The 25,555-nt window shown below is 41.0% G+C and overlaps 1 protein-coding gene, 2 long non-coding RNA genes and 1 pseudogene across 7 annotated transcripts in view; 2 read left to right on the top strand and 2 right to left on the bottom strand.

Annotated features, from left to right (window-relative positions):
- Positions 1-591: 591 nt before the first annotated feature.
- On the bottom strand, positions 592-2,461 carry LOC121718518 (annotated as a pseudogene).
- A 5,476-nt stretch (positions 2,462-7,937) lies between these two features.
- Positions 7,938-25,547, top strand: LOC121719103. The gene is made up of 3 exons (XR_006034165.1): positions 7,938-7,950; positions 16,673-16,677; positions 25,436-25,547. It is a non-coding gene; the product is annotated as an uncharacterized LOC121719103 (long non-coding RNA).
- LOC121718806 (NACHT, LRR and PYD domains-containing protein 3-like) overlaps positions 9,084-25,555 on the bottom strand; it is an 849,641-nt gene continuing 833,169 nt past the window's right edge. For 2 of the 5 annotated variants that reach the window (XM_042104053.1, XM_042104054.1), the window contains 5 exons: positions 24,437-24,607; positions 17,427-17,597; positions 16,424-16,597; positions 15,121-15,167; positions 9,084-9,730 (listed from right to left, as the gene is read on the bottom strand). In XM_042104053.1, the coding sequence (XP_041959987.1) occupies positions 9,183-9,730; positions 15,121-15,167; positions 16,424-16,597; positions 17,427-17,597; positions 24,437-24,607 (1,111 nt within the window). In that variant the 3' untranslated portion in view covers positions 9,084-9,182. The remainder of the gene's footprint in view (positions 9,731-15,120; positions 15,168-16,423; positions 16,598-17,426; positions 17,598-24,436; positions 24,608-25,555) is intronic. The other 3 variants (XM_042104049.1, XM_042104051.1, XM_042104048.1) reach the window with 3 other exon arrangements.
- LOC121719076 lies at positions 13,092-14,112 on the top strand. Its single transcript, XR_006034137.1, has 3 exons — positions 13,092-13,113; positions 13,198-13,264; positions 14,071-14,112. It is a non-coding gene; the product is annotated as an uncharacterized LOC121719076 (long non-coding RNA).

Raw genomic sequence — 25,555 nt, 5'->3', positions numbered from 1 at the left:
TGGACTCGGACACAGAAAGTCTCGCTGCCGACAGTGCTTTTAAATTTTTTCCCCCACTGAGTACATTAATGAGAGCAGACTTCATTGTGCCCTAGCGTTTGTCCTTACTCCTTTGCAGTGTAGCGCCACCTAGTGGGAGAAATAAATATACCAATCTGGTGTTTTAAATTGACAGCGTTTTAGCCCATTATGACTGATTTATGGTGTAGCGCCACCTAGTGGGAGATGGAAAATGTAAATATTTGGTGTTTGACGTTGAGTGTTTTCCAGTTGTGGTTTCCTACCAGTGTGCATCATTAGCACGTGGCTACTAAGATTTGCCGATTGTGCAAAAGCTTTTCCACAATAGTCACATTTATGAGGTTTCTCTCCAGTGTGTACTAGCATATGTATTTTAAGATATCGAGCTCGTGCGAAAGCTTTTCCACACTGTTCACATTTGTGAGGCTTCTCTCCAGTATGTAGAAACATGTGTTGCTTAAGACTGCAGGCTGCTGAAAAATCTTTTCCACACTGTTCACATTTATGTGGCTTCTCTCCAGTGTGGTGTTTGACATTCACTGTTTTTTTTTTTCTTACCAGTGTGCATCATTAGTATATGGCTATTAAGTTTTCCCGATTGTGCAAAAGCTTTTCCACAATGGTCACATTTATGAGGTCTCTCTCCGGTGTGTGTACTAGCATATGTGTTTTAAGATGTCCAGCTTGTGCGAAAGCTTTTCCACACTGTTCACATTTGTGAGGCTTCTCTCCAGTGTGGTGTTTGACATTCACTGTTTTTTTTTTATTTTCAATGTGCATCATCAGTATATGGCTATTGAGTTTTCCCGATTGTGCAAAAGCTTTCCCACAATGGTTACATTTATGTGGTTCCTCTCTGGTGTGTATTAGCATGTGGGTTTTAAGATGTGAATTTTGTACAAAAGCTCTTCCACACTGGACACATTTATGAGGCTTCTCCCCAGTGTGTGTTAGAATATGGTTTTTAAGACTTTTAAAAAATGAAAAAGCTTTTCCACACTGGACACATTTGTGAGGCTTCTCTCCTGTGTGTGTTCGCATATGGGTTTTAAGATTTGAAATGAGTGAAAATGATTTCCCACACTGGTCACATGTATGAGGCTTCTCACCAGTGTGAGTAAGCATGTGAGATTCGCAATTCGTCTAAATGCTTTTCCACACTGGGCACACAAATGAGACTTCTCTTTGGTATGTATTCGCATGTGGCTTTTAAGATGTGACATTTGTGAGAAACATTTGCCACATTCGACACATTTATGAGGCTTCTCTCCTGTGTGTACTAGAATGTGGGCATTAAGAGCTGATATTTCTGAGAAGGCTTTTCCGCACTCGACACATTGGTGAGCCATCTCTCCACTATGTGTACGCATGTGATGTTTAAGATTTGAGGATCTTGTATACGATTTTCCACACTGGTCACATTTATGAGGCTTCTCTCCAGTGTGTAGAATCACATGGGTGTTAAGTCTCCTCTTTCGTGTAAAACCTTTTCCACACTCAATACATTTATGAGGCTTCTCACCAGTATGAACCATGACATGGGTTTTAAGAGTTGAAATTTGTGAAAAACGCCTTCCACACTGGTCACATTTATGAGGCTTCTCTCCAGTGTGTAGAATCACATGGGTGTTAAGTCTCCTCTTTAGTGTAAAACCTTTTCCACACTCAATACATTTATGAGGCTTCTTACCAGTATGAACCATGACATGGGTTTTAAGAGTTGAAATTTGTGAAAAACGCCTTCCACACTGGTCACATTTATGAGGTTTCTCTCCAGTGTGTATTGACATATGGGCATTAAGAGCTGATATTTCTGAGAAGGCTTTTCCACACTCGACACATTGGTGAGCCTTCTCTCCACTATGTGTACGCATGTGATGTTTAAGACTTGAGGATCTTGTAAACAACTTTCCACACTGTTCACATTTATGAGGCTTCTCTCCAGTATGTAGAATCAGATGGGTGTTAAGATTACTCTTTAGTGTAAAACTTTTTCCACACTGAATACATTTATGAGGCTTCTCACCAGTATGTACCATGACATGGGTTTTAAGAGTTGAAATTTGTGAAAAACGCCTTCCACAGTGGATACATTTATGAGGCTTCTCTCCAGTGTGTATTCTCATATGGGTGTTAAGACTTGTAAAGCGATTCCCACATTGAATACATGTATGAGGCTTCTCCCCAGTGTGTGTAAGCATGTGACGTCTAAGATTTCTGGCGGTCGTAAATATCTTCTTGCAATCTGCACATTGATGCCACCTTTTTCCACTGTTCAGCTTTTCATTCACTAAGTGTGTTTGCTGGTGTTTCTTGAGTTCTTTCAGGGCTGTGAAACTCTTCCTGCACATGGTGCAGTGGTGCAGCCTTCCTTCGAGTTGCAGGTTGAGTTCATCATTCTGTCCATGGATCTTCTGTTGCAGGCAGTCTGGGTGTTCTGAAACACCTGGAAGAGTTACCATAGAAACTTGAAATTAAAGACAGACATTCTGCATCTGGCATTTCAATATGACCCAATTGACCTGTCGCTAACAGGTCGCTAAGCGCCACCCTTAGAACGCTGATGAGCCAATGACAGTCCAGCCTCAACGGGACTCGGACATCAGTTCGGACAACTCCATAGGAAACAACAGGGGGCAGGCATAAAATGACAAATTAATGGTTATTTATGGAGTTTATTAACTCAAAAAACCCTGACGGATAACCATGGTCAAACGTTTTGCATTGGGGACGTGTAATACTGATAGCCGGTACCCCGAGAGGCTAGAAAACGGGGTATATTTTCATCAAAAGTAGCCTACAGGACGTCTCTTGCGTTTGCAACAGCTCGACGTAATGTAGGCAACTAAGCCAACAACGTGGGCACAGGTTCCCTGTTAAATCCCAAGATGAAAATGCTCATTAACCAACTACTATATTCTTACTACATCAAATATTAACGTAACCTAACATATCTTAGTATCAATCTTCCACTAGCTAGCTAGCTAACATTAACGTCAGTGGGATTTGCACGGCTACTCGCCACAATTGCTTGTCACCTTGTATGTATTCTAAAGTTTTGAATACACCCCTTCATAGCATAATTAAGTCCCTTTTGATAGCTTCTGGAGGAAAGTAAATCCTCTTATCGACCAAAACGTCCTCAAAGCCTGCTTTCATATACTGTCAGCTGCCATTGTCCACAATGTAGCCTATTTCTAATCAAGTCTGGTTTGTTTGTCCGAGTTTTCACACGGTAACAATGGGGGGCGTGGCTTAGCGACAGGTCAATTAGCAAATATTTAGCTTGAAATGGCATTTTAAAACAATGAGTTGCAAGTATTCATAGTTAAACAGTTATCATTGTGAACATTTAGGCCTATATTTGTTACAATAAGATATTTATTTTGCCAAGGTTAAAAATGAATAAACACTAAAGTTTTGTTGTTAGATGAGAATTCAAAATGTAAATTGCAGGTTACATTTTTCATTTTGTTTTTAAAATTTTCAGCCTACTAATATTTAACAGGTTGCACCACACAAATAGTTTCTGTCAACAATATCGCAAAAACCACAGGCACAATTTCTGCAAAACTATTTTTTTCGCAACGATTGTAATGGTCCCCCATTAAAATTATGTGTTTTATTTTGAGCATGTACTCATTGTATGGTTTTGAATGTTACTGTTTGTATGATAGTAATTATCTGAGTCATGAACATTAGATACCAGAACTGAAGTAAACACGTGGGTATAGAGGACTGATTTTCACATTGGTAATGAGGAACTCCGATTGATTGGCCTGTCAATCAATGGGAGGCGTTCGTGGGACAGGTTCAAAGTTTTCTTATGTTCTGCTATCACGTTAGGTAGGGGCAGCGCGAACAGGCCTATGTGTTTGACATGTTGGACTACGTGAGTGTGGAGTATCATCGCACGGTCTCGGATCACCCTTTTTTCGTTCTCTAGGACATTGTCGGACACTTTGCTTTTTTTGCTATAAAAGGATTTCTAATCTGGACGGACGTTTGCCAACAAGGACAGGCTGGTGAGACGCAGGGTTTTTAAAACCGGACCGCCGTGTCCTTCCTTATTTTTTTGCGTTCGCGGAGAGGCTGCCACTTCCTAAAAGGACATTGTTTTGTTTGCTCAGACATTTAATTATTCCACGGTCTTGACCTATTGTACAATATACTGGACAAATTGTTTTGTGTGTTGTTTTCAGGGTTAGGTAGTAACGGATTACATGTAATCTGGATTACGTAATCAGATTACAAAAATCAAGTAACTATAATCAGCCCAGATTACAATAAAAAATTGTGTAATCAGATTACAGTTACATTGTTGGGGATTAACTGATTACATTTTATCATGCAAGCAATGCAACTTTTTAATGATAGCCTAGTTATCTTTTAATTCGACAAGCTTCGGGCTTGCTGGTTCGATCCCCGACCAGTAGAAAAAATGTGGGCGGGGGAAGTGGTTGAGCACTGCTCTCCCATGCCCACATCCACGGCTGAAGTGCCCTTGAGTAAGGCACCTAACCACTCATTGATCCCTGAGCGCCGTTGTAGCAGACAGCTCACTGCTCCGGGTTGGTGTGTGCTTCACTAATTCGCGGATTGGAAGACCAAATTTCCCTCACGGGATCAAAAGAGTATCTATACTTACTTACTAACTTATTTACTATTGGGGCAGGTCTCTCGGCACATTGCCTGATCTTTTCCTCTTAATGTAGCCTCTTGTTTTAGTGTCACCGTTTACTTTGAGAAAGTCACCAGGTCCCCCTGGTTGAAAAACATCCCAAAGAAATAATTTTCTCACTCCCACAATTGAAATGGACATAGTGTCATTCAATCTCAGGCCATGTCCCTGGGTCAAAAAAATGAGTTGTGATGAGTTGTGCATGTTTGGAGAATAGTGATCCATGATCACATCCATGATGACTAAGTGATCAATTTTGGGATGGGGAAAATTTTCAACCACCAAAATACCACCCCCAAAGTGGAGAATAGCTATAGAAATGTATTAGTTTGGGGTGTTTTTCAGACAATGGGACCTGGTGACCTCAAAGTAAATGGTAACACTAAAACAAGGGCTACATTAAGATTTTTGGAGGAAAAGATCAGTTAATTCACACAGAAATGCTTTACTCAGAGCAAAGAGATTTCTTCGATGTAATGAAATAATAAACAGAAAAACTGAATGAGAATTCTTTCATCAATTCAGTGGTGGTGTCTTTTACTTAAGGGACATATTTATTGAAGTAATCTAAAAGTAATCCTAAAGTAATCAGATTATGTTACATGTTTTTGGTAATCCTGATTACGTTACTGATTACAAAAATTGCCATGTAATTTGTAGTCAGTAATGGATTACATTTCAAAGTAATCTGACCCAACCCTGGTTGTTTTGGGGGGATTATGGGGTTGCTGGCGTGATGTGCGCATTTTGTTTTGTTTATGAGTGAATGAATGGAGCGGGCCTACTGTAGATTTCTTAACCCGCCGGTACAATAATAATAAAAGCACGGAGGTTTAACTTGTTCAACTTTGCATGGAATCATATGGCCATAGTCCTCCTCCTCCTCTGCGTCTTCTTTCAACGTCACTCTCAGGTCCATCTGTTGGGGTTCAGCAAAGAGCAGTCCGAGATCCATGTTCCAGATGGACTCAGGATGATCCCAACCAGAGATATAACCTGTTACACAGGGAATAGAATTATTTTTTAAAAATCTTCTCATTTTAAAGGAATTATCCAGAGTAAAATGCACTTTAGATCAATTTACGGATGATTGGGAGTACATACGTTGAGTTGACATCCAAATCATGTCATTCGGATGTGTTTTGAGAAAGTTCGATGTTACCGTTTTTAGTCAAAACTCGTTAGCGTGGAAGTGAGAAGGGCATATTATTTCGCCGCTACAAAACGCCATTTTTATACCTCTTCTACAGTTCCAAACAACATTACACTTACATGGTAGTGAGTAGAGGGTCCCTAAAGCCAAACCGAAGTATCCCGAGGTCTTTATGTGGTCGGATAGAGAGTCCAGAATGAATTTCATCAAGCCAGTAGGCCTACCTTTCCGGAAATGTTGCCATCTTTGCTGCCATCTTTAGGGGAAAGTCCATAGGAGTCGATTGCCAAGTGTGCTCTGGAAATTCACATTTTCGTCGCCGTTTTAAAAAAAAAAAAAAAACATAGTCCAGTATTTCTTTTGAAATTGAAATGAAGTTGTATGGACTGGACTATATATATATATTTTTTTAAACAGCGAAGAAATTGTGAACTTTCCCCTAAAGGCTCCGCCTTAACAATCTTTGTTATGGAGAAACTAACATTACAAGTTTACAAGGAATTTGCGGCATCTGCCAAATATTAAGCACAGCGATCCACAAACAAATACCCCCGAATTCACCCTCCTCTGGACAACCAGTAGATGGCAGTGTTGTACAACATGTCTGTTATCAACTGATAGCAACTGAATCTTTCCGACCGCTGTTTTCCCTAGTTCAGTTCAGTAACGTGAGTGCCAGCTCAGCTGAGATCGCTATCTGACAGACTGCCATTAATGTCAATATTGCTAAAAACGGCACTACACTCCATAAAGATGCTTTGAAAGCCTAAACAAATTATACTAATAATGAAAAGCAAGCAGTTAGAATTTGTATTTAATTCAGCTCTTTACAACAGCCTACATAAGCCTTGGTGTGTTATATATTAGCTATAGGACTTAACTCTGTCACTATGTCTTCATTCATTGCTGTGTCCCGTGGTGACATAAGGTCAAAAAATCTTGGGGTTGCAAATATTTAATGGAAACTGTGGCTTTGTTTCCATTTGTACATTATTTAGCCTAATTCCTACTTAATGCTGCTAATGAACATGTAGTGGAGTAAAAGTATGCATTTAATTTGAAAAATGTAGTGAAGTAGATAGATAGATAGATAGATAGATTGATACTTTATTGATCCCCAAGGGGAAATTCAAGGTATCAGTAGCATACAGACATCACACACAACATGCACAAGCAGAAAGGGTAAATATAAGTATATACACATAGCAACTAGCAAACATATAGCAACTAGCAAACATATAGCAACTAGCAAACATATAGCAAAACTCCACTGTACAATAGAGACAGTAGAAGATAAGAAAAACTAACAAAACTAAATACTAAATATACTATATAAATTCAATAAAAAAAATCCACAGTGTGCTTGAGGGTGATCAAGCATGAGACGCTTGCAGTGACAGGGCCGGGACTGGCCTGTAGTTCTGTGTGCATGGTAAGGTGCTCAAGAGAGTGAGTGTCATGGTGAAGGTGCAAAAAGTAGTCCAACAGTAGTCCTGTAGTTCTGTGTGCATGGTAAGGTGCTCAAGAGAGTGAGTGTCATGGTGAAGGTGCAAAAAGTAGTCCAACCGTAGTGCAACAGTGCAAGAGTAAGGTCTTGGTAAAAGTAAAGTAAAAAGTAAGTAAAAGGACGAAACATAAAAACTCAAGTAAAGTACATTACTCCCCATTCATACTTAAGTACTGTACTCCCCATTCATACTTAAGTACTGTACTCCCCATTCATACTTAAGTACTGTACTCCCCATTCATACTTAAGTACCATTCATACTTAAGTACATTACTCCCCATTCATACTTAAGTACTGTACTCCCCATTCATACTTAAGTACTGTACTCCCCATTCATACTTAAGTACTGTACTCCCCATTCATACTTAAGTACTGTACTCCCCATTCATACTTAAGTACTGTACTCCCCATTCATACTTAAGTACCATTCATACTTAAGTACATTACTCCCCATTCATACTTAAGTACTGTACTTAAGTATTTCTACTTAGTTACTTTACATCTCTGCTGTGGTTGCTGCATGAGGAAAAAAATCATATACACTTATTTTGTTATGGCAAAACAATGAAACAAAGAAAATAACAACAGGTTCTTTAAATGTCCTTTCAGAATATTTATTTAGACATTTTAAAGTCAGAAACACATTTTATTTACATATTTTAAGTTATAAAAGCAAGCATGTTTTATAGTTCTGTGTAAAAACATATAGAAACAATTACACCTCAGATATACGGTATAGTCAAAGAAATTCAGCAAATAACTAAACTTTAGGGAGAAGAGAATACATCATATTGTTGTTGCGGAAACATTCTTACAATCCACATTTTAGGAAAAGTAAATATAAAGGAAGCAATATCAGAATTTGTTTAGCATCACCAAAACAGTAGTCTATACATTTAATATACACATTTCAATATCTCAATAGCATCTCAGCATTAGGCTACACATGTAAATGAACAGGAGTGTGTTATATTGCCAGGGCCACAGATCAAGCACCAGGTGCTTACACATTATAATGAATGTTGATACAGTTACGTAGTTACTGCAGAATGTTGCACAGTGTCTTGATGAATTTATGAATTTTGCCAGTTGGTAAAATGTTCCATGATAAGTGTAAACCCAAAGATAATGGACAGAAAGAGAGAGTAGGCGAGAAGGAGGAGAAAGGGGGGAGGGAGAACGAGAGAAGAGTAGAAAGAGGGGTTATGATGAAGTCTGAAAAACGGATCCCAAACTACAGCAGAGCTAGATCTGTACAAACAGGTGAGAGATGATGGGATGAAAAAGAGAGAGTGCGATAGAGGAAGAGAAGAGAGGAGGGAGAGATGAAGGAGAGAGAGAATGAGGAGTAGAAAAGGGAAAAGGGAGGAGACAGAGAAGGAGGAGGAGGAGAGGGGAGAGGAGGCAGAGAGAGAATGAATGGTCAGAAAGAGAGAGGAAGAGAAGGAGGAGGAGAGGGAAGAGAGGGAGTAGAGAGAGAGAGAGGAAGAGGGGACAGAGTAAGGGAGAAGAATGAGAGAGAGAGGGGAAGAGGGGACAGAGTAAGGGAGGAGAATGAGAGAGAGAGGGGAAGAGGGGACAGAGTAAGGGAGGAGAATGAGAGAGAGAGAGGAAGAGGGGACAAAGTAAGGGAGGAGAATGAGAGAGAGAGGGGAAGAGGGGACAGAGTAAGGGAGGAGAATGAGAGAGAGAGGGGAAGAGGGGACAGAGTAAGGGAGAAGAATGAGAGAGAGAGGGGAAGAGAAGGGAGGGGGGAGTAGAGTAGAGACTGAAGGTAGAGAGAAAGGGTGACAGGTGGACATACCTGTTGGAGGACGAGCTCATGAGATCTTGCGCAGGGACACTGAGGAGCCATAATATTCATGATTAAGCCCAAACCCTGGATAGAGGGGCTCAGTGAATGTGGAGTGGACCGTGTGCAGGTGGGTGAGTGTGTTAGTGGAGACGCTGTAGAAGGACAGAGTTTCGGCCGGCCAGTCCAGGTAAACTCCTACTGTTCTGGAGCCGGAGGAGGGGGCAGGTATGTCAGTATCTTTCTTATTGTGGCAGACAGAGTAACTGTAATCAGGAGAGCAGTTCAGACTCCAGGACTTGGCATTCTGTCCCATTATGATGTCATCACCCCTCCCTTTCCTCTCGATGCTTTTATAGGCCACAGAAATCTCAGCTCCATCTCCATTCCATTCAGCCTCCCAGTAGCAGCGTCCAGACAGACCCTCTCTACACAACACCTGATACCAGTTGTCAAATCTCTCTGGGTGTTCAGGATACAGCTGCTCATCATCCACATCTGTCACCTTTCTGTTCCCCTCAGAGAGAGAGAGAAATCTGTGTGCTGTGTTTGGGTCCAGTGTGAGATCACAGGCATCTGCAGACAAGAGGAGAGAACATGAGAGCACACGCACACTCACACACATCAACACAAACAAACACACACACACACATTCAATCCTACCTGGAATTGGGCCTATTAGTAATCAAGAAGGCTTCTATTAAAGGAGAATTCCGGTGTGATATTGACCTAAAGTGTATTGAAACATGATACCGAGTGTGAACGTATGTCTCATAGCCCATCTCGGCTTGTCCCCTGCACTCCAAAATCTGGCGCTAGTTAGCCGATGCTACCAACAGCTTTTTCAATAGTGGTGCTTCGGCATCGGGCTAGCCATGCAAATAAATCACTGTTTTACACCCATTTACGAGGCTCAGTGTATCTCCACACTTCATTGGTAGACTTCCGAGGGCCCTGACATTTAAAACGAGACATTGGGAACTTTGAAAAAGCACTGGTAGTTTACTTACAAGACGATTTATACAGACAGTATCTTCACGAAGTTTAGCGTTTGCAGCCATCTTGAATTTAGTCACGATAAGTCGAGCAACGAGTAAGAATGAACAGGTATGATAAGGGATCAGATTCCAAAAATAATTCAGTGGAAATGCATGGATTCCAGTTTCTTATCAGAATGCGAAGTAGTTTCGAAGTTTCGGAAAACACATCCTGCAAGTTGTTGTTATTAAAAAACTGAAACAATGCTATTGCGCTGCTGCATGTTCTGAAGTCAGCGTTGTCATATATGAGCATACCTGTCAACACCCGTTTTTCCCGGGTTTCTCCCGTATTTCAAGGTCATCTCCCAGCACCCTCCCGTTTTGTTATTTCTCCCGGAAAACTCCCGTAATTTGCATGGCCATCAAACTTCATTTTAAAATCATTGATCCATTCAGGTTGCCAGATTGTGTATGAAATACACCCTACACATACACGATCATTTAGTTTCAATTTCAACCGTTTTGTCATAGGCTAAAACCTGGCATCCCAAAACCCAAATAAGGAAGCGGGTGCCGACTGCGCAGCCTGAGTCTTGTTGTAAGCAAGTGGGCTAGTTGAATGGCCTACTCCAGAACTAGCTGTTGTGAAATTGTTGGGGAATTTAATTAATTAACACATCACATAAACTGTTATTGAGTGTTGTTGATACACTGAACCTGTGCCCTCAGAACCAAATCTGATAGCAAGCAGCTTTGGAGTTTTGGAGTTTGCAGTGTTGAAACACGTGTATGAAATGTATTAAATATGCAAACACAGACCCGGTATAAACCCTGACACCCCCCCCCGAAAAAAGATCTCCCGTTTTTGGAAAGCTAAATGTTGACAGGTATGTATATGAGAGAAAGCTCTGTTTGCATACGTGGTTTGCTCAACATTGAATATGCATCAACTGCCTTTCCCAATACTGCTGTGGGTAAGTCTTTTGAGTATTCAGGAAAACGCTCACTGTCAAACAAAACAGCTGTGGCCAAGTGCCACAGCAAATCCAATCAAAGCAAATCCCTTGTGTGGGGATCTACACAGACAGACACACAACACCCAGGATCACATGTCTTGGGAAGTCACATGACCAATTAGGAAGTGATAAGTGTTTGCTGGCTGCAAGTCAGATTCTCTTTGTGTTGGTGCTGGACACTGTTGGGCTCCCTTTTCATGCAGGTACTGTTGGTTATGGTAGAGCATGTTTAATCACTGCTATTTGAATTTTAATAATAATTTATTTCCTTTTATCAGGGTAATTTCTATTAGTGTGTGTCTACTCTTCATGGAGGACACAGGCTTCTGAATGGAGTTTTAACATTTGTTGTGATCACCTCATTGTGACCAGGGGCCTGTACTACGAAGGGAGCTTAACCTACCCAGATGTAACCCAGGGTTACTTTGTTAAACCAGGGTTGACAAAACCTGGTTATCTTAAGTGGTGTTAATCGGTACTACGACGCTGATTATGAAGTTGATTTGTTGAGCCGGGGTTAACCTGTGCGCGTTCACATAAAAGGGGCGGGTTGCAGCGCAAGTCACCACTTTCAATGATGACGTGATCACCTTATTTTACGGATGAGGAATGCACAATTATTATGACAAGTTATGAGGAATTAAAACCCACTCTACGACAAAAATCAAATACGTCGGCAGTGAGCAAAGCAAGGCTGTTGGCAACGTATTACAGATCGGTAGCCTAAATGCCTAAAAGTAAAGTTTTATTCCCACATGTTCTTCAAATATGTGTTACGGAGGATTAGTAGCTTGCGGAATGTCTGAAATGAGTTGAAATAATTAAATAGCCTAATTTGAGTTCATAGAAAGGCCTACAGATGCAACCCAATTCAGAAGTGGGCATATAGATTACAGTAATAAGGATAATTGAATGTTTAAGTAGCCCCCATTCACTGATTTAGTGTATGCCTAATCCTGTGAACATTTCAGATACAACACCATTGCCAAACGCACATCGCAGCAGGTGAAAATGAAACACAAAAACATTATTCAGAATAGTAGGTTTATATAGTTATAGCTTGCATTAATATTTCTTAATTATGAAAACATGTAGGCCTAGCTTATAGCATTCACTTGGCCTCTGTTTTACAGCTAACAAGAAACAGTGTCTTCGAACACCAGAGTGTTTTACAGTAGCAGAGGAGTTGGCCATCGCAAATAACAGTGGAAGGCCGATTATGGAGGGGGTTGAGGGAGGCATTCGGTCGGATTCTGGTGCTGTGGAAATGTGTAGCCTTTATGTGCAGGGTACAGTAATATGACATTCAATTCAACAAGTTTGTTAAAATGGTGATTTTTATTTATTAGGCCTACTGTAGGCTATGTCCGATATATTTTAGGCTATTCTTGCTCAGATGTTCAGCATACTGTAGGTCTATGTCCGATTTATTTTTCGGACATACAGTATTCTTGCATCACCGATTGAATACATGAATGTCCACGTACGGGCATTGCTATGAGACGTCTTCCTAGATCATCTGACAAAGATAACGAATTCCCTCGGCTGACAATATATATCTTCATAGAGAATATCGTCCGGGTAGGCTATATATATTTTCTGGCGGTCTCTAAAACCCCTCGCCCTGCGAAGAGAGTCCCTCACGATTTGCGCTCCAATGTCGTATGGATCATCCAGGTACGCAGACATGTCTCGGGAGAAATTGTTAGAGGAGGGGTGGTACTTATAAAGGGTGTGGTTAACGGAAACCTCGGGTTAACCAAGAACATAACCTGGTCGGAGCAGGTTTGAGATGAAGCGTAAATTGCCATGGCAGCATACCTCGGTTAAAACCTATCCACCTTTCGTAGTACGGGTTAATCGGGAAGTTACGCCACACGTGATCAAGTTACTCTCGAAGTTACCCAGATAAGCCAGAAACCCTGCTTCGTAGTACAGGCCCCTGAGCTGCTGGGCTGCATTGGTAAATTCCTTAATATGCACATTTTCCATTGAATGTTTTATACCTGCATTGGAACATGTTTTAAACTACTTTCTCTGACCGTAGCAACAGAACATTCACCTTTTTGTCTTCATGTGTCAATGAGCTGTGGGACAGTTGAGCATACTGAAAAGTAGGCCTATATTTTTTAGCTATGTTTGAGTGGACTATGCTATGTTGTTTAATGAGGCTGGCAACTAACATGCTTGTTCTCTCCTGAAAACGGACCAGGCCAGCCACTGTTTTCCTGTAATTAGTATGCATTTCTTTATTGTGTTTGTTTTATTTATTTTCTTATTTCATCACACGTCAACACACACACACACACACACACACACACACACACACACACACACACACACACACACACACACACACATCTGACTTTCTCCAACTTTTGCACATCTCCATAGAACTTTTTATTTATTATTTTTGATTTCTCCCCCATCTATCTACCCATGTCCTTGATTGCCTAGCCTTGTCTTCAGGATCTTCTCCAACACACATCCTCTACATACTTACAGCACACTGCCCCCACCTACCCACACACACACTACACAGTCACTGCTCCACTCCCCTCCCGCCCACACACACATCTTCACTGTCATCACTCACATACATCATACATACAGTACTCTGCTTGCAATAGTAAGTCCCTTCACCATACTTGCAGTACACTGCCCCCCCTCTCCCCTACATACACAGCACATTATTTCATCAGGAAGCTTCTCCAACACACATCCCCAACATACTGATTTACATCCAGTAACTATATGCATTTGACAATAAACTTCCTTGTATCCTTGTTTGTTGTCTGGTTATCTGTGACTTTGCCGCTGTGCCTACCACCCATGTGCTCCGTTCATAGTAGCATTGTACATTAACTAGTGGTGCTATTGATGCTGGTGGTTCTCCTCCCTAACTATGTCTTCTGCTTAGGCTATCCCTGTACAAGGCCGGATCCACACTGATGCTTTGACCACATTGGGAGACGCTGTCTTGGTGTGTACTATAACTACAACACGGTGTGATATTTTGTAGTGGTATCTAAAGACCTTAAGTGTGTAGTGCTTGCTGCAACAGAACACGTGTAATATTTTGTAGTGGTATCTGAAGATCTTGAGTGTGTCACATCGTGGGGAGTATATTGTTTCTTTTTGGCAAGTAGCCGTGTAATAAGCGAGATATCTGAACATGTTATTCATACATTGTTCATATTAAATAGCCATATTTATTCTGTTCTTATAAGGTTACGGCTAATACACTGCACATACTTATATTTAATTTATACTACTCTAAACCACCTTCTGAAAACAACTGTATACTACTGTCTACACTGCACTACATCTTTTGTCCTGTCTATGCACCACCTACTTTGTATATGACATTGCACTTTTTCTGCCTTTTTTGCACTTCTGGTTAGACACAAACTGCATTTCGTTGTCTCTGTACTTGTACTCTGCACAATGACAATAGAGTTGAATCTAATCTAATCTGATGCCAAGATGGCCTATCTTGGAGATCAGCTTGGAGGGGATCACAGTGGTGAATGCTGAACTGAAGTCAATGAACAGCATTCTGACATATGACACTTCTGCTCACATCACACACACACAGAGAGCTACTAGACACCCATACACACGTTCAAGCATAACATATGAATGATCACAAATAAGTATATATACTCTTTTGATCCTGTGAGGGAAATTTGGTCTCTGCATTTATCCCAATCCGTGAATTAGTGAAACACACTCAGCACACAGTGAACACACAGTGAGGTGTAGCACACACTATTCCCAGCGCAGTGAGCTGCCTGCAACAACAGCGGCGCTCGGGGAGCAGTGAGGGGTTAGGTGCCTTGCTCAAGGGCACTTCAGCCGTGCCTACTGGTCGGGGTTCGAACCGGCAACCCTCCGGTAACAAGTCCGAAGCGCTAACCAGTAGGCCACGGCTGCCCCTTAAATACTGAATAAACAATTAAAAACTTACATTTCAGCAAACGTGGTCGTGCTCTGTCTAAAGTAGCATGGTCAGTTCTGTAAGAAAAAACAAAATGCACCATTTAAAAGATGTTAACCACTGCTGTTTTTCTTTTTGTGCTACCTCTTTCCAGCTGTCTTTATCGCACACAAAGGCATCCATCCTCTCTAGTTCTCAGAAGGATACAATCATGAAGTTAACAGTCCCAACACTGTCTGTCCTGTACTTAGATTAGAGTTAGTGAGCAACCTGAGGACTCCCTCTAAATAACAAATGCACTTTCCAGCAGTGAAACTCCATTATTTAATGCATGATCAGGGACCACCAGCAACACCTTCACAGTCCACCTGTGGGCCACGGACCACTTATTGAGAACCCTGAATTAATGTTCATTTGTTGTACCACTTTCTTTGGTGACTGACGGTGATAATAGGCTTAATGGATATTAAAGGTACTCTAAGCGATGTTACGCAGTTTCTAAGCTAAAATATTTTTAAACTTCACCTCACCATCTTCTAGCTATCTGAATACACTTTTAAAAAAACAAGGTCTCAAAGCCACAAAAACGACAACTAAAACAGCCTAGTCCAATCCGGACCATGAAACATAAACTGTTCCAGCCAATCACCAACGAGATGCACGTTCAGGAAGACTTTCACAGCAGGGAGAGGCGAGGTAGCTCTGTTTTGTTTGAACTTTAACAGAAGTGATGTTACCCAACATTGTTTAGAGTACCTTTAACTTGGTTAAATTTGATCTACTTCATAGGTGTCCTGATACAGAATTAATAGCCTCTCTGTCAGACAGACAATCAGAAAATAGTATTTCTTGTCTGCCGGGGGATAAACTCTTCCCTGTCTTTCTCCTCATCTCCTTGTCTTTCTATTAATCTCACAGCCTTGAATCTGAGAGGCATTCATATTCGACAAACAGTGGTGAATGTTTGTGGCAAAAATGCTTTCTCTGAACAGTAAGATTTAAAACAATTTGGTGTAAAGAGTCCATTTTAACAGTAATCCTTCATCCAGCTCCACTGAGTGTTCAGAAATGTTTGCACAGAACTCAAGACAAACAGAAAGTAGAGGTTCCTAAACATTCAGCTATGTTTGCGAATTTGAACGCACCTCTAAATATTTGCATTGGATTTTGGATGCTGCATCAAAGACATAACAAATATACTTCAGTGTAAAGCAGCTATTATAATATACATTTGAAAACAAGGCCAGTACACTCGGTATGAAGAAATAACTATGGTCTCCACAATGGAGACGATGTCTAAATGTGCATCAATGGGGTTTCTGTCTGAACATACTTCAGTATCTCCAGTTTACAGGCAGGATCCTCCAGTCTAGCAGATAACAGCTTCAGTCCTGATTCTCCATGATGATTGTAGCTCAGATCCAGTTCTTTTAGATGAGAGGGATTTGAAGTCAGAGCTGAAGCCAGAAAACCATAACCCTTTTCTGAGATGAGACAATCAGAGAGCCTGAGAGAGAGAGAGAGAGAGGGAGAGAGAGAGAATCATTTTCATGTACTAAAAAAACAACTCTTCACTTAGGAGTGCTGGTCGTCAAAGAGTGGTACTTCACTTTTTCTGCCAAGCAGGTGCACTTCGGCTCAAGGAAAAAGTCACTTTAAGATATGGCTAAACTCAACTTCAGTAGTGACTGTGGTTAAAGTCTTGTCAAAGATCCCAAAGGCACACTGCTTGATATAATTAAAAAGCCTTTAATATGATGGGCTGACGCATTGCGACTACTGTCTTCTTCAGAGCCTGGCTCTCATGGCCCGCCTTATCAGATACATTGATGTGATTGGTTCCTCGCGATGCAAGGGATAAAAGTAACGTGCATCATTACTCATTGCCAGAGTGTCTCGCAGAGACAATTCAATTGTGCTTTTGCGAGAACTCCAGGGTACAATTTGGTGTCTTTTAACTCAACTAATTGGTAGTAGAACTGTGGTGTGAAAGCAATATGACAGACTGACATTGGTAGCAGATATAGCCATGGCTGTGATTACCTGCAGCACAAGGCCGAATAAAAGCCATGGTGATATGTGCTACCAACGCCACTCTAACTTGTGCCATATTGCTTCATTATAAACTAAAATGACACAGATTTGATCAGTTTACAGACATTTTAAGACTTACAAATAAGCTCAAAAATAGAATGACACCTGCACAATGATATCAGGGTAGGATGTTAATTGCTACTTTTTCATTTGGCTGACCAGTTGATGTTCCACTGTTATGTTGTCATGGTTCCTCTAACTAATGAGGACATCTAAGACTACAAAGAAATGTCTGCACCCACCTTAATGTGCATATTTTGCAGTTGGAACAGGACAGTCCCTTAGAGAGAAGCTGAACTCCAAAATCCCAAAGGTCATTGTCATTCAAGTTCAGCTGTTGCAGGGAGTTTGGTGACTGTAGAACTGAAGCCACAATCTCACAAGATTTGTCTGTGAGTTTACAATGAGCAAGCCTGCATAAGAACAAAACATCAGATCAGATCACTACTGTTCCCATACTCTGGACAGCAGCTGGTCAGCTGAACAAAGAATTCACTTACACTGATTTAATATAGGTTCTCCCTACATGCTGTCTCTGCAACTATCATTGTTTCATATCATTTCTTTATTTATTGTAATGCCCATATTTTAATTTTTTTATATACTCTTATTGATATATTTTCTAATCTAACCCCTAACCATCAAAGAGGTTAGTTGCTCAGGTGCTATTCAGGATGAGCTCATGAACAGGCCTACATATTTATATTATCTATCTCTTTCTCTTATCTTAATACATTTTCTTACACATTGAAACCAGATATATAATCCTTTTTAATTGGTTATGATTAATTGCATTTCATTAATGCAACATACTGTTGAGAGGTGTTCCAAATTCAGATAACCTGCCCTACTCTGTTCGTTATCCTGTGTCTCGTAGCCTACTCTGTCTTAAGAACCAGATTCAAATTCAAATAGCTCTGTCCATTATCCTGTCTGTCTCTGTGCAGTTCAGTTACTCCAGAATTCTGGAGCGAGGACGACCAGGAGTTCAGACTGAGAAGTAGGCGCCCGTTGGTGATAGCAGCCGTTGGACCCCCACAGGCTCAAAGCAAAGCAGGACAGTCGCTGGGCACCACATCTAGCTTCTACCCTCTGATACAATTCCTCAAAGCCTGGCGAGAAGATTAAATCATTTTCTTAACAGTCTTAACAGCAAAACGAGGCACAGCAGAATTATTGACTACTCCCTGTGGTTTACTATAGTTCAGTGCTTCTCAACCGGTGGTTACAGGATGGGAGAGAAAAAAAAATGACGGACTCACTGCCTATTAGTGGGTCTACAGAGGAGATGCCCGGGGAGCCACAGGGCCAGGCCTTAATTTGAGCCGGAACACGCCGGAACATGTTCCGGCACCTCCGACGTTGGATCCGGAACCTTTTTTATTGGATCCGTCAACTCTTACGTCAATATAAAAAATAAATCGCCTAAACGAAAAAATAAATAAATTACTGTTTGTGTAGTGTTCAATGTTGATATTTTTCTTGTTAGTCTTTAGAAATAGGGGAAAGACCAAACAGGATACAACAAGCTAATCGAGGATTTGAAAGTGCTTTATCCACAATATTGGCCACAGGAGGGTGACGTGCTGTTCGGGGAGAGAGAAGTTGAGACGCTCTGCCAGCAGTTTTGCATCGATAGCCCACGGAATGTCATCAGGGCTTTCAGGGAATACCACCTCTACCATCTCCTCCCTACTCTTCATTTGCCTTGTCGACCCGCCACTTGCCTGGTTCAACCCCTTTCCTTACGTGAGGTCATGGATTTCTAAAGGACATAGGTGTAGAGAAAGAAGCAGGGTAATGGAGGCCGGGGGTCTGGATGCTGTATGGGCCGTTTTGGACAAGTAGGCCTAGGCTACGGTAGGAAGAAATAGCGCTTCCACGCTGTATCTAGTTGATCATTGATTACTGGGTGTGGGTGGTCATCATTGCAATATATAGCATACTTTAGCGGCAAATATATAGCATACCATTAGCCCCTTGTTGGACTGTTTTGTTGGTTCCTCTGTATCTCCTGTTTTCCCAGTCTGTGTGTGTGTGTGTGTCTCCTGCTCCCACTCTGTGTCATACAGTGGGTCCCAGTTAAGAATTGACACTTCATTCACCATCAAGGTGATTCACGCAGCTGGGTGAAATGTAAGTACAACTGCAGCCGCTTGGGGGCAGCATAGTCCGCTGTGGCGTTCCACGGTCGAACCGGATGGAGCATTCGACAGCAAGGGCTGTGATTAGCCGAGTTTTCAGTGCGTTTCTCTGTGTTTTTAGCAGCCCCTGCAACATGCTAGTCCACTGTAGCCTATAAGCTTTGTACATAATGTTAAACATAGTTTTGGATTCAGTGGCAAGATGTCTTGATTGTACAGTGCCTGTCTCTCAGTAATGTTTTAAAATGAGAGCTTCGTCAGCTGGCAGTAGGCTACTTTGTCGGCAGTCATGAGAAGTTTGCTTGCTAACAGAACATAAATATGCTGCCCAGAAACCTCGTGAATAGTTCTGATTTGTTTTACTACACTAACAAGGTTAAATATAGCCTTTGCCTACAGCATCTCCTTAACAGTAATGATAACAAAATGACAGCATTCATATGACAAAAGGAAAACGAATTCGGTCACTCAAGACTGTGCCACAGCAACCAGTGTAGGCTACAGTCCTACCCAATAGGCCTACTCGAAGCAGATAGCGTTGTCTGACGGTCGAGTGGGTTAATGCGCGTATTTCCAGAACAGGTCTGCAACTTTCAGGCAGCTCTGAGTTCGAATCTAGGCAGGAGCAGAGCCATATAAAGGCCTAGGCCTATTGTTATCATTTTTTGCAAGGTGTTGATAGCTGTTTTTGGGACACGTTAAACATTCTTTATAATGAGCGCATACGGGGAGTAAAACGACTGTTACGCGCTGTTACAACTGTAGGCTACAATGATTGCAATACAAAAAAATGCTCGTGTTAGTTTAGTTAGTTTTGTGATGTTTTGCACTTTTGCCTCATGTGTTTTCAGGTTTGAGGGCTTTTTTGGCAAGATTGACCTTGGTTAGACTCTGCATATGTTATTTCTCCGTATGGAAAATGAAGTCAATTTTCGACACACGTCTGTTATTAGTTCAATAACAAGTGTTCCTTGTTAAAATGTGACTAGTGAAACTCAAATGATTTTAGAAATATTTAGCCAAAGCCAAAAAGTGTTAGAGAGAAGAAGAGATGGTGCAGCTCAGATGTCTTCTTAATTTTCTTTATTCTTTAGTAAAAGGTGCAGAACATTATTAAACTTTGACTAACGTGTCTGTGTCGATGTTTTTGACTAACGAACATCGAAACGTTAGTCAAAGTTTAATAATGTTCTGCACTTTTTACTAAAGAATAAAGAAAATTAAGAAGACATCTGAGCTGCACCGGCGTCTCTCCTTCTCTCTAAAATATCTGTCCTGGCCTGGTTGCACCGGATTGTCGCCAAACGACAGAAGCGCGGAGAACCCTCCTTTGTCTACCAAAAAGTGTTACTTTGTGCCCCACGCTCCCCCACTGCTTGTGAAAGAAGGGGGTGGGGGAGGGGGGCTTAACGTGAAAAAGCTTAATGTCCCAAAACGGCAACAAGTCATAATGGTAGGCTACAGGAAGTGGTGGGAGGGTATGGGATGACCAGAGCCGTCTTCGCTAGAAAGCATCTATTGTCTTTCCAGGCGCACACAGCTCGTTACCATATAGCCTATCGAGCGCCTTAACAGATAGGCTCTGCTCTTGGGTTTGGCCTCTTGTTGCTTGCAGTTTGTTAAATAAAGCGATGCAGATTACATTATTTATTTCTGATTAATTGCGTCTTTTGATGACTTTTGCAACATCTGCCTGTTAGGCTGGGCTACTGTCAATGTCCTGTACAGGTAAATGTTCAACTGGCTGGTGTAGGCCTACAGGCTATAATCAATTAGGGACTGTTCGTTATTTATTTAAGGGGCTACCGGAGGAGTTTTGGGAGCGTTAGTCAGAAAAGACGTGACCCTCCCTCGCCAGCAAGAATGTTTTCTATGACCCTCCAAAGTGATTGAGAAAAAACGCATGACCCTCCCCTCCCAACAATTTATTGATGCCTTCTGTAGGCTACTGGGTCAATTTGGGAGCTTGCATGCTACGACACCTTCCTTGAAATGCCTTGAAAAGGCTGTCGTTTGCACAATTTCACAAATAATCACCGGGAACTGTTCACTTTGAGCATGTATGAACTGAACTTGAACTAGTTCAGAAAAGCTGTGAACTGACACAACACTGAGTGTAACAAAAACGAACACTTTAACAGGGGAAATTAATTGGGCATGAATCATTGTGCTGAACGGCATTTGTCAATGAGCAGAAACACACACAACATTCAAACTGTTGATAAGATGTGCACTATGGAAACTGGTCTGTAGGCTAACATTGTACAAATAAATTACACTGACTCGCCATATCCTGACTCTGAAAAAACATTGTCTTGCTTTGCCGCAAACTCAGCAATGAAATCATAGGCCAGTTTGCAGGTAGCATAACATCTTTTTCAATTCATAGAAGGCAGAGCCCAGTCTCTCCTGTGACATTGAGGTGCGCAAATAGTTTTTAATAGCCTGTTCAACTTCGAAAAGCTTCACCCGATGCCAGTCACTGATCGCAATGTCAAATTTCGGTAAGCTTTGTTCAATCTTTTTAAGTTTTAAGTGCAGTAGGCCCCTATCTGCCCCCTTTGGAATTATATCTCGAGCCTATAAGGTCCAGTGCGTTATGTCCTGGGATTCGAACGTGCTCAAAAAGAAAATAAAAAACACTTTTTTATAGATGGTTATGAGGAGCAATATGAGTCTGAACTCCGTGTCATTCAGACTCAAGCCTCTTGTTGCTTTGATATCTTTTTCGTTGTCGTTTGAACGTCGGCAAGCAGGCATGTTGCGGTTGCAATTTAGGTGAAATTTCTAGGAACATGCAACATGCTTGTTAGGCTGGGCTACTGTCTTGTACAGGTAAATGTTCAACAATTACTGGTTTGCAGGCTATAATCAATTAGCTAAATCATTTGTCCAGCTGTTTAAAAAAAATCCGTGCTATATTACATTCAAACGCAAAAGGTGCTTTGATATCTTTTTCGTTTGAACGTCGGCAAGCAGGCATGCTGCGGTTGCAATGAATGAGGATAATTGTCATCTGCGGATTTATTTTTTGCATTATTTTGAATATGACTCGCTCCAGTCTCAACAGCACGTCTACTTTTTCCACACGCATCTAAGTTCTAACACACATCCCCTCTCGCTTTCTCTCTTTCCATCCCTGCGCACGGGCCTTTCTTAAAGGAGCTGCACCATTTTACAACAATTGCATCAACATTTTCATACTGTATTAGAATGTTTTGTCTGTTTAAGTGTAAGCTTAAACTACCGTGATCAATTTAAGTTCCCGTGCCCCCGCTGAAAATCTCATGCGCTTATCGTTACACTATCAAATCTATAAGTAACCGTGACAAATAGGGTATAAGATATTTAAACTCACGCTATTGTATTATCATATATGTTTGTTAATGGCTCACTGCGTCATGGAAGCAGTGAAGTCAAGTCACATCAAAAATAGTAGTGGTAGATTCCCTACCTTGTGGTTGTTTGTGTCAACTGCAGTTTGTGCCATTTTTGCTGAGAAAATGGGGTGCGTGATTCATGAAGGAACCCGTCCAAACTTAACTGGGACCCACTGTATTATGTGTCAGTTCAGATGTGTTTTGATTGGGGGGAGGTGTCCGGGGGGGAATAAGGGTTCAGATAGGTATTCAGATGTGTCAATCAGAAATTACTATACTCCACGGTGTATCTAGTTGATTATTGATTACTGGGTGGTCATCATTGCAATAATGCCTATATGTTTTTATTTCGGCCTATGCGTAGAGTTTTTTTCGATAATTTGATAATGGATAATTGCTGGGTTTTTTTTACATTTTACACCCATGCAGTGCAGTGTGTTGCAAGTTCTGAAGTTAATAAACATTGCCCTGGTGTACACAGCGTTGTTTAGTTTTTTTTAATGTAGGCTACGCAGGTTTTTTTGTTGTTGGTCCGTAACCTCAAATCCCCGCTTTGAGTCGCCGGATCCACCCCGCCTTTGTGCTCCAGCACCTCCCACTTTACAAATTAAGCACAGAGCTATCCATCGGACCAAATGTATCGATCCTTCTAGGTAATAAAAACAGACGAAGTGACTGCAAATTAATAATGTCATGTAGAACAACCAACGATACACACCCATTTTCTCATTTGAATTACCCGTGAACCCGTGATCGGATAGATATGCCACACATGTCAGGTGAAAGAGGAGGCACAGAGCTATCATTTCATACCAAGTACATCCTTCTGGTTTATACAACAGATGAATTGACAGCAAAATAATGTTGTCATTGTGGCTTTCTCTGTTCTGGGGGGAATAGAGTTACTCTCCCAGTTTTAAACTGGGAGGGAAGTTCCCTGAGGGGGCTGCTGTTCCCTGTCTCGGCTTTCCATGGAGCTCATGGAAAGATGGAGAACGTCCTCTGAACAGAGCCGTACCGCCAAATACAAAATAAGTTGGCTATAAAAAATATTTATCTTTTGTGTATTTTTGACTTAAGTAGTCCTGACAGAACTTGCAATTCCTATTCCAGATTAGACTGTAATTTCAAGGCAATTGGTTTGCATGCTTTTTAAAAGTAAGTTAATTAACTAACTTCACAGTGTAGCACAAACTTCAGCAATTCAAATATAGTTTACTTAATTTAAATTATCATGTTTACCTCAACATTAAATTACACTCATTTTAGGCAAGTAATCTCAACAAAAGACAAAAGTAATCTCAACAAAAGCAAAAAAAAAAAACTGAGTTCTGAACATTTTAAGTAAGGACAGCTGTGAGATTTTAGAGTGTGACATTGATCATTCTCACACACACACACACGAATCTGAAAGGTTTCACTAAGGTGTAGTGCAATGTGTAATATGGCTAAATTGTAGAGGTGCAATGACCAATATACTGTATAATGGCCTAACATCGGCATCAGACAATATTTGCCTTGTTGACTGATATTGGCTTATCTGTAGTACTATAGCAATACGATGGCAGTGGCTTGCATATAGTTCTTACAACTTGCATATAGTTCAGTTATTCTTTTTATAATGAATATTTTTAATTCCCCTGTCCCTGTAGTGTATTACTAACTACAAAAAATAAATAAACAAACAAATACAAATAAATATCAGGAAATGCATGGCCTTACACCAACCTTAATATCTGCAGTTTGCAGTGGGTACTAGACAGTCCCTTAGAGAGAAGCTGAACTCTAGAATCTTCCAGGTCATTGTGACTCAGGTCCAGCTCTATCATGGAGTTTGGTGACTGTAGAACAGTGGCCACAATTCTACAGGACGTCTCTGACAGTTTGCATTCAGCAAGCCTGCATAACAACATGGGAAAAACATTACAGAGATGGATAAAGGGATACTGTTTAAACAGTGCGCCATTAAATCAACATACTCAAGAGATATTATTCCCCTGTAATGACAGTAGGCTACACAGATCATTTACACACACACTATCCCTACACACACACACACACACACACACACACACACACACACACTATGCTGTCCTCGTACTGTGTTAGCAGGTCCATGTAAGCCCTGTGTGTTAGTCAGAAACTTTCCAACAAATAGAAAGGGCTTGACTTCTTGTGTTTACTGACGTTTACAACAATACATGTACTTAACTTTCAATGTACATCATTATTTACATGATACATTGTCATCATGTACAACTGTAGAAGAATACAGAAAAAGATACATATGCAATATGTTATGTATATTCACATAACATAACATTACATATGCAATAAAACACAATTAGCTAATGCTGCTAACGACACACCTTCAAAATACCAGAGCCCATCAAGGAGAGCCTGTTCACTCCCTATTAGAGTTTAGATTCTCTGAGTAGTAGAGTATAGTTCCATGTCAAATCAGCATAGAAAATCGCCAGGTTTTATTTTCCGTTGGTCTTATTACACTTTCTAACTTGCGAGGAGACAAGTTTTAAGAAGGAAAATTCCTGGAAATCTTAGTCACTTTTAAACGTGATGCTAGCAGGCGAGATGCTAATGGACTAATTCGATTCAATGATCTATGCTAGGCGTGAGCTAAAACTGGTATCGCCAGACTCGGAGAACGGCTGGATGAACTGGAGAAAGGTAAAAATCAATTGTTTAAAGGAAAATTCCGGTATTTAGTAGCCTGGGAAAAACCCAGACGTACTTCCGGCAAATTCGAGATTCGCTCTGAAAGTCCGTCTGGCCAAGAACCCATTCTAGCCCATTTCCAATTTTCCTAGATCGAGGCACCAATCAGAA

The sequence above is a fragment of the Alosa sapidissima genome, chromosome 9 (genome assembly GCF_018492685.1).
Source record: "Alosa sapidissima isolate fAloSap1 chromosome 9, fAloSap1.pri, whole genome shotgun sequence".
NCBI lineage: Eukaryota > Metazoa > Chordata > Actinopteri > Clupeiformes > Clupeidae > Alosa > Alosa sapidissima.
The sequence above is the reverse complement of the archived record's forward strand: the minus strand, read 5'-3'. Positions and strand labels throughout refer to the sequence as shown.